Raw genomic sequence first — 8,803 nt, 5'->3', positions numbered from 1 at the left:
ATATAAGATACAATTTGCAAAACATATGAAACTCAAGAAGAACGAAGACCAAAGTGTGGACACTTTGCCCCTTCTTAGAATTGGGAACAAAACACCCATTGAAGGAGTTACAGAGACAAAGTTTGGAGCTGAGACAAAAGGATGGACCATCTAGAGACTGCCACATCCAGGGATCCATCCCATAATCAGTCTCCAAACACTGACACCATTGCATACACTAGCAAGATTTTGCTGAAAGGACCCAGATATAGTTGTCTCTTGTGAGGCTATGCCGTGGCCTAGTAAACACAGAAGTGGATGCTCACAGTAAGCTATTGGATGGATCACAGGGTCCCCAATGGTATAGCTAGAGAAAGTACCCAAGGAGCTAAAGGGATCTGCAACCCTATAGGTGGAACAACAATATGAACTAACCAGTACCCCTGAGCTCTTTTCTCTAGCTACATATGCATTAAAAGATGGCCTAGTGGGCCATCCCTGGAAAGAGAGGCCCATTGGTCATGCAAACTTTATATGCCCCAGTACAGGGGAATGCCAGGGCCAAGAAGTGGGAGTGGGTGGGTAGCAGAGTGAGGGGGTGAGCATATGGGGGACTTTTGGGATAACATTGGAAATGTAAATGAGGAAAATACCTCATAAAACATATTAAAAAAGAAAAGTACCTCAGTACTGTGATCCATCCACAGGTCATTGTGAGATGTCCAGTAACCAACACCTACAAAGTGTCTATTTCACTGTGCCTTGGGTACAGAGAATTCTAACCCACGAGAAAGGATCCCTGAATGCTAATGAGACCATCAATCACTAATGGATCCCTACATGAAGACCCAAGCTTTAGGAGATTGAGAGAAGATCATCCTCTCACCCATATCGTGCAAAGTTGGCCCAGTACTTCATCATCCTCCTGCTCAGCAGCTTCTCCTCCACAGTGAAGCCAACTGCAGGGAGAAGACAAGGGTCCAGATGCCAGCCATTTAGTACAAAGTCATGCTTCAGACTCACCATGCCAGCTGTACCCTAAAACTGAACTCTAGGCTTCGTTCCCTCCCTCCTTTAGCACCCAGCATCCAAGGTCCATTTAGCCCCCTAAGTAAATTCCCTCAGGCTTATTCCTGATCCAGTGGATCCTCATTTTCTCTAACACAAGCTAAACTAAGAAAGACCCAGACCTAGTGCAAGTTTTGAGCTGTGAGATGGTACACACTTGATCCTGTTGGTCTGAGAGCCTTGGACTCCTAAATTGGGCTCGAGGCTCAGACATCCTTCAGGTACAAATTTGGTTCAACATCCTGTTCATGGAAAATAAGAAAGACTCACATTTGAGGCCCCAGAAGAAGGATCCAAAGATAAGGTAAAGCTCATCACCGTGGTCAGCCTTAACATGCCACGGCCTGAAGTACTTGAGTAAACTGGACCTATGCTGGAACTCATAGAAGTAGACAGGAGCATGGGAACCTGAGGGCAGGAATACATGGGGACAGAAGCGAATCTTGGTATCAAGTTATCTGGACTCAAAACAGTTGAATGTGGTGCCCCATCCTGTAGCACTGGCTGTGGGGAAGCCCACTGTTAAATAATGACTCTGCCCTCCCTGAGGGAACAAGTCACAGATACCCCTCAGCTGTTTCCTCGTCTGTACACAAATAAGATGTCACCATCTTCTACTCAATATAAGGATAAAGACTCTTAGGGTCTGGATCCAGAGATCTGATCTAGACCTGGGTCAAGACTAGACACTACAGGGCGTGCCTGGGACCCACAGCTCTGCGCTTCCTCCCTCAACCTTGTTACAGATTACTCACGCTGAAAACGTGCTACTTGGAGTGCAGGGATTATGATTAAGAAGTCCCCTATCATCTCTCTGAACTGCATTTGGAGGGTCCAGGGGTCCTCAGTGTCTCTTAAGTACTCTTCTATTAGCAGGTCACCACACTCAGAAGGCAGCATCTACAGCATTGTGATGAGAAAAAAATGAGCTTGGGTCGGGGAATGCCATTGAGGTCTATTATAGGGGGAATGCTCTGAGTGACTTCAATCAGCTGACCCTCTCTAACCTCCCATTTCTAGGGATGCTTTCTGGGCAGGATATTGAGAGGTCCTCTCAATGGAGGCAGGTCTCAAAGATTCTCACCATTTGCTCTGTTGTGATCTTCATAATAGCCTTCAAGTTATTTCTATTTATTTTCCTTATTGTCTGAGAAAATTTGAAGATCTAGGGTGTGGAGAATATTTTGAGTTTGAATTAGGCTAGATATGGATCAAAGAGTCTCTGAGTTCTCATTACCCATATTATAACACATAGGACACATAGGACATTATATCTGGACCTTACCTTAGGGATAATCCAGCCATACTCATCATTGTTGACACCAATAATGCTGGGGACAGGGTGAAAGTCAGCAGAGGCCAGCAACTTCTTGGGATGTCTGGGTAGGAATTTCCCATCCACCACAGCAGGCATAAACCTGAAGGCCTGCGGGGGACATTCAAGGTTAGTTTTGAAGATCTATCATTTATTCATATATATATATATATATATATATATATATATGAATGTATGTATTTGAGACAGCTGGGTGTTTATTATTTCCCCATTTCCTAATTTGTCTCAGGAGCATCATTCATACCACACCTCTCCCATCTCATCCCTGAAAAGACCCTACGTTTAGGCCCTACTACATACACGACTCTATGAGGCAAGCTGCACCTTTCATTTTGCACCCAGGATTAGAAGAATGCCAAGCCATGCAGATAAAAGAATTTGTCCAGAGTAGTGAGGACTTCCATTCACACACCCTATTGCTTATCATCTTCCCAGACACACAATTCTGCCAACCTTGCTCATGGCCAGAATTTCTGCTTCACTCTTGCCTCGAAGGCAGCGCACCAGGTCTTCTGAGTTTGAAGTTTCACAACCAGATAGATTTGCCACCTTCTGTAATGGGAGTTGGCATGAGAGAGGAGTATCTTTCCAGTCCCAAGTGGGTGATTGTCCCTAAATATAACATCTTGTTGTGTGTTATATACAGATTACAATAGAGCGTAAAATTGTTCCTATTTTCCTGTTGCTCAGAGTTGACAGCTAAGAAAGGGATCATCCTGTCTGCCCCCCCCCCCGTGTATGTGTGTGTTCCTGTGTAACAATGGGTATTGTGTACGACATTTTGCCTGTGAAAGTCAGAGGACAACCTCGGATACCATTTGTCATCTTCCTCCTTATTTGAGACAGGTTCTCTTCTCTTGTTTGTTGCTGCCCACACCAATGTAGTTGACCATTAACCTTTAGAGCACCCCTGTCTCTGCAATTTACTTTACCATAGAAACACTTGGATTGCACATAAGTAGTGGCCTTATGTGGTTTCTGGGGATTTGACCTCTGGACTGCATGCTGCCACAGTAGGCTCTCTCATCTACTGAATCATCTCCCAAACCCATGCATCCTTGTTTTGGCCAATAATTAAAGCCACTGGGAGGAGCTTTGCAAGCCACGTATGTATTCAGCATGTGTGGAGTAGAGGGAAGTAGAACCTCATCCTTGAACCTCTTAGGAATTATTGGAAAGAGGCTATTTCTCATGGTCCTTGTTTCCCCACTGAACAGAGTACTAGAGTATATGAGGCTGAGGGCTATGGCAAAGTCAGGGCTGGGGTGACAGTGCACTTACTGTGAAGATCATCTCAGGGGAGTCAGGTATAAAGGTAGGCAGCAGGGCCACCCCACTCTCCATGATGGCTCTATGGAAGAGTCCTTGGGACACGGGGGACAAGACATGGAAAGACACACTTGTGCCACCTGCTGACTGGCCAAAAAGTGTGACAGAATGAGGGTTGCCTCCAAAGTTGGCAATGTTCTGCTGGACCCAGTGTAGGGCTGCTGTTTGGTCTAAGAATCCCCAGTTGCCTCTGGCCTGCTCATCTCCAGTGCTGAGAAATGAAAGGGACAGGGATCAAAAGGCTGTCTAGGTTCTGCTCAGCCCCTCTTCTCCAGCCCAGACATGCTCACCTGTAAAAGCCCGGGATTCCCAGGCGGTACTGAGTAACCACCACCACTACATCCTCAGTGGCTGCCAGCACGGATCCATCATACATGGAAGCCATGCCTGCAACCAGTCCACCACCGTGGAGCCATACCATCACCTGGAAAAGTCAAGAGATGCCAGGAGGCTTCTTTACAATGCATGCTCAGTTAGAACTGCCTCCTAGATTATTAGCTGCTGTGTATCTCTGCAGATAAAGACCTACACAGGACTCCTCAGCATCCTAGACCCGGGCCACAGATGAGGAACTAAAGTCCCATTAGCATATTTTCAAACTCCACTGTGGCATCAGGAATCTTGTAGCCTGGATTAATGGATGTAAATCCAGAGTGATGTCGCCATCACTCTCAGACTCCTCAAGAGTGTGGAGAAGGATAGCTCCGCAAGTACTTTTTTCCTGATTATGAATCAAAAGGCTCACCATCTTTCATTAAGTACAACCAATATCCCAAAGCTAGAAATTTGGCTTATCTTAGGGTTCAGCCCTTGGATACCTGACTGGGTCTCTAGGGCTCAAGTTTGTAGTGTGTGTCCTTAGTTAATCCATAATCGAACTCTCAGGAATTAAGTTGTTCTGCATGGCCATGAAACAAAGCAAGAAACAAAAAATCCAAACCTTCTTGGACCCACTAGGGGTAAGGCTTCTCTTCCATCAGTGTCTACACTACGTTGCCCCCACCCAGTTGACCATGGCCCAGTTCTCACAGGCAAGTTAGAGCCCTCATGGGCGTGGGCTGGTGCGTAGATGTTGAGATACAGACAGTCCTCAGACATAGAGAAGGGAGGCAGGATCATCTTTATTATCTTCAGACCCTCTAAATTCACTATATCATCATTTTGTAGGCACCTGTTGACAATGACAGACACTGATACCAAGGAATGAAGGAATGTTTAGTGATCCAAACCTGTGTGTCCTAGTAATGTCAGAAGATACACCCATAAAGTCTCACGAACAGTAAGGTGTAAACCTGACCTGAATAATAATGACATACATAGACACACAGAAGTAGATAGGTAAAGAACATGAGGCCTCAACCCTACACAGAGCTAGAGGTAAATAAGGAATATTCAGAGTGGGAGGAAAATCTTCTCTAAGAAAGAACACTTTTATAGGTTATCTAATACTAAATGACTGGCCATAACACACACATAAACACACACACACATACATACACACACACACTATTAAACAGACTAAGCAGGTTATATTTAGAAATATGTGTATGTGTATACATATATGCATGTAACAAGAATCAATGACAAGAGGCTATGAATTTGAGAGAGCATGAAGGGATATATGAGAGGGCTTGGAGGGAGGAAAACAAAGGGAGAAATGATGTACTTATATTATAACCTCAAAAATTAAAAGAAAAGAAAAAAAGTAGACCCTTAGGATTTTCTTCTAGTCACCCCCAAAACCTCCTCTAACACAGGCTTCCTCTCTACAATCTCATATCAAGGTAAGGGTCACTGGCTCTGTGGAGGCTGAGAGGAGTCCAGATTTCCAGTTGAGTGGGGGCAACCTTCATGAGATTGGAACTTTGAGACGTCTTAGATTCTCTGTGGAAATGAGTAACTGCCGGCAGTGCTGTTCACCCCCTCTCCTTGTACGATTTATTTAGAATCACATGGGAAGAGAGTCTCAAGGACAGACTATCTAATATCATGTTGGCCTGTGGGGATTATCTTGCTTACATAAACCAAAGTGGGAATACTTGTTTATGGTGGGTGTCACCATTCCCTAGCACGGGACTTCGGAACTGAGTAAGCAATCGACTATCAGCAAGCAATCATGCATTCTTTGCTCTCTTTTCCCAGTTGCAAACGTGATGTGACCAGCTTTCCTTACTGTGACCTCTCCTAAAGTCCCCCCCCCCCCCCCCCCCATGATGGTTGTAACCTGGAACTGTGACATGTAGTGACTTCTTCCTTCCCTAAGCTGCTTTTGTCAGGGTACTTTTATTACAGCAACAGCAAATGAAAGTCAGGTATCTGGATATTTGGGTGCTGTTTCCGCAATGGGGCTGTAGGAATGAATGGACAATGCTGTACTGTAGGGAATAAGAAATCCTTCATCCCATGTCCTGACTCTCAGGGAATCTCTTTTTCCTATATATTCTCCAGTGGAAGCTTTCATCCATGTTCCTTGGACAATGGCATTTAATATTCTGGGTTGCCACGGTGACTCTGCAGGATACTCATTACTGCTGCTCTCCCAAGGGACTTGTAGTGCGTGACACCAGAATCTGGGCCCCTTCACTTGACGTAATCTGATTCTGGGATGAATTTAGATATGTTTTCCACTGTAGCACTGGGAGCTAACTCCCTTTATGTACCAAGCTCTAACCCAGTAGTCTGACACAGTTGTTCCATTCTAATCCTTAGCATATGCATCAGAAAAATGCATGGAAGATGTCCCTCATCACAGGCAGAGAACTGCTCTGTAGCCAAGAGGGAGGAGACACTTCCGCGTGGCCTAGATGTTGGAACATATTTTCACCCCAGTACCAGAAACCCTATGGGTCCAGAACTTACATGGCTGGCTGTGAGGTCCCATCTCTCACACCACTCCATGGCTCAGGGGCCTCAGGAGGTGCAAAGCGCAGTGGTCCTACAGGAGGCTTGGCAAAGGGGATTCCCAGGAAGTTATGGGCTCCAGCTTTGATGTCTATCAAGTGGACAAACTTGCCTCGGACCTGTCCATTATGTGTGTTTCTGATGGGGCTGGCCTCTGATGAGTCGAGGTCTGTTGGCAAGATATCATCTGGGTTAGTTTTCTGGAATCAATTGCCTGGGTAAGTCGTGGGAGTTCCCATTTCGTTGTTACCAGAGCTCACTGAAAGGGAAGCCAGGGTCCCTCAATTCAGCTGTAACAGCTCCCCTATGCCCCAGGCACAGGAACCTTTCCTAGTACCCCTTTGAAGGGGTGTCACAACATTTCTCTGGCCAAAGAGGTCACACACTCAGAGACATTTCGCAGCCCGGAGGTGTTATTGTTATGATTACCCAAAGTTAGGAACAGTCACAGCCACACACAGATGTGGGAAATGCCCCTTTTGCTTTTCTCCTGACCTTCAGGTCCAGCTCCTTGGAGCCCTTCACACTGGGCTGGCTCCTCAGCAGGCAGTAGTCCTCGACAGCTCTGACCCCCGGTGTGCTATGGCGCCCACTCTATGAATTTTAGTGGGTGCATTGGGTGGCTCACATTCCTCACGCTTTCATCTGTCACCTGGATGAGCTCCTCCCTCCGTGGTGCCTTCTTCCCACAAGCTCAGCCTCTGACTGACCTGGGCTGCTCTGACCCTGCTCCCCACCACCCCACTTAGGGAGTCTCACCCTTCACATGGAGGAGGAGAACCAGGAGCCCACAGGTCGCAGCATCCAGCCATCCAGGAAGTCTGCGCACTGGCATGATCGGCTCCCAGGCCTGAATCTGTTCGTCAAGAACTGAAAGCAGAATATATAGGCCTTGCCCAGACAGGACCAAAAGGAATGTAGGTGGGAGAGTCCCTGGGGTGGGGCAAAGTTTTTTTCTTCCTGACAACTAAACGCAGAAATGACAGGAGACAATCAGTGACCAGCTGTAGGAAAACACACCTCTGCAGTTTCTGCTCCTTGGCCTCTTGGGGAGGCACAAATGTCTTCTGTGCTCCACAGTTCTTCTGAGATATCAGGAGCTCTGTCTTCAAACCCAGATCCACCATGACCACTGTTCTTGTGCTCACTGGCAGAGGTCAGTGCTGTTGCAGAGGTCAGGGGACAAAACAACGCTGTAACAGGAGAAATCGGGGGTGAGCTGCTTCTATGAGTAGGCAAATATGGAAGATGCTATAGATGGATAGAAGCTCAATGGCTGGAGCAAGCTCAATGGCTGGAGCTCAGAACACCATGACCATTACAGTGATCTTAGGACTTCCATGGACTGCTCCCAGAAATCCTGGCTATGTCATCGAAACACTGGAATGTTGGCACTTCTTAGTCACATTCATTCCATCTCTATACTGTGTCTCCTCTGGTGGCTAGCTCCTGCACAGATCAACACACAGTCCTTTATCTACTTGGGAAACACTTTTTAAACCGTTTTCTTATTGTTTGTTTGTTCATTTAAATTGTGTGTGTGTGTGTGTATGTAGGTGCGTGAGTACTCACATGCCATGACATGAATGTGAAGGTCACAAGGTAAGTTCTGGGAGTCAGTTCTCTCATTCCATCATGTCGACTTGGGGGATCCAACTCAGATCTTCAGGCTTTGTTGGAAGTCTCTTTACCCATGTAGGCACCTGGCCACCCATCACCTCTACTTGACAACAAGTGACATTTCATGGGTGCACTCATGGCTCCAGTAGTGAGGAGAGTCTGGGCTCTCAGAGCCTATGAAGAAGCTGGAGACACAGGCTTCTAAACAGTTTCAGAATCTTAGAGAACCCTGGTGAGATACATCCGTGATTACAGGATAAGGAGTTCCCACCTAGCTTGGTTTGATTTTCAGGAGGAGGTGGTGCAGAGATCCATACCAGACAGCCTTGAGTTCCCTCTGAGAACTGACTTTGGCTCTCACTTTCCAGACCCCAACAGTTTAGGGATTCACAGTTGGGCATGGCAGGACTTCTTTCTTTGGTTCTTTTCTGGCTTCTCTGACATGAAACAGTCATGACTTCCCCTGCCTCCTTCCAATCTGCAAGTCCTGCTTTTGATTCAATATTATCCTTACAATGCACTCTTGTTCAATCTGTGGTTTCAGCCCTTCCTGCCAGATGCTTTCCCTTC

The 8,803-nt window shown here is 46.4% G+C and overlaps 1 protein-coding gene across 2 annotated transcripts in view; it reads right to left on the bottom strand.

The window, feature by feature from the left end:
- Positions 1-8,803, bottom strand: part of LOC110299697 (pyrethroid hydrolase Ces2e) — a 31,099-nt gene that overhangs the window by 2,539 nt on the left and 19,757 nt on the right. Inside the window, exons 1-11 of one of the 2 annotated variants that reach the window (XM_021169469.1) lie at positions 7,373-7,448; positions 6,572-6,782; positions 4,742-4,883; positions 4,003-4,136; positions 3,665-3,923; positions 2,837-2,935; positions 2,333-2,473; positions 2,132-2,212; positions 1,803-1,947; positions 1,318-1,455; positions 866-938 (exon numbers count right to left, since the gene is read on the bottom strand). In XM_021169469.1, the coding sequence (XP_021025128.1) occupies positions 866-938; positions 1,318-1,455; positions 1,803-1,947; positions 2,132-2,212; positions 2,333-2,473; positions 2,837-2,935; positions 3,665-3,923; positions 4,003-4,136; positions 4,742-4,883; positions 6,572-6,782; positions 7,373-7,448 (1,499 nt within the window). Of the gene's footprint in view, positions 1-865; positions 939-1,317; positions 1,456-1,802; positions 1,948-2,131; positions 2,213-2,332; positions 2,474-2,836; positions 2,936-3,664; positions 3,924-4,002; positions 4,137-4,741; positions 4,884-6,571; positions 6,783-7,372 lie in introns of those variants that run through there. The other variant, XM_029480872.1, reaches the window with a different exon arrangement.

The sequence above is a fragment of the Mus caroli genome, chromosome 8 (assembly GCF_900094665.2).
Source record: "Mus caroli chromosome 8, CAROLI_EIJ_v1.1, whole genome shotgun sequence".
Taxonomy (NCBI): Eukaryota; Metazoa; Chordata; class Mammalia; order Rodentia; family Muridae; genus Mus; species Mus caroli.
Note: the sequence above shows the minus strand (reverse complement) of the source record. Positions and strands in the feature narration are given on the sequence as shown.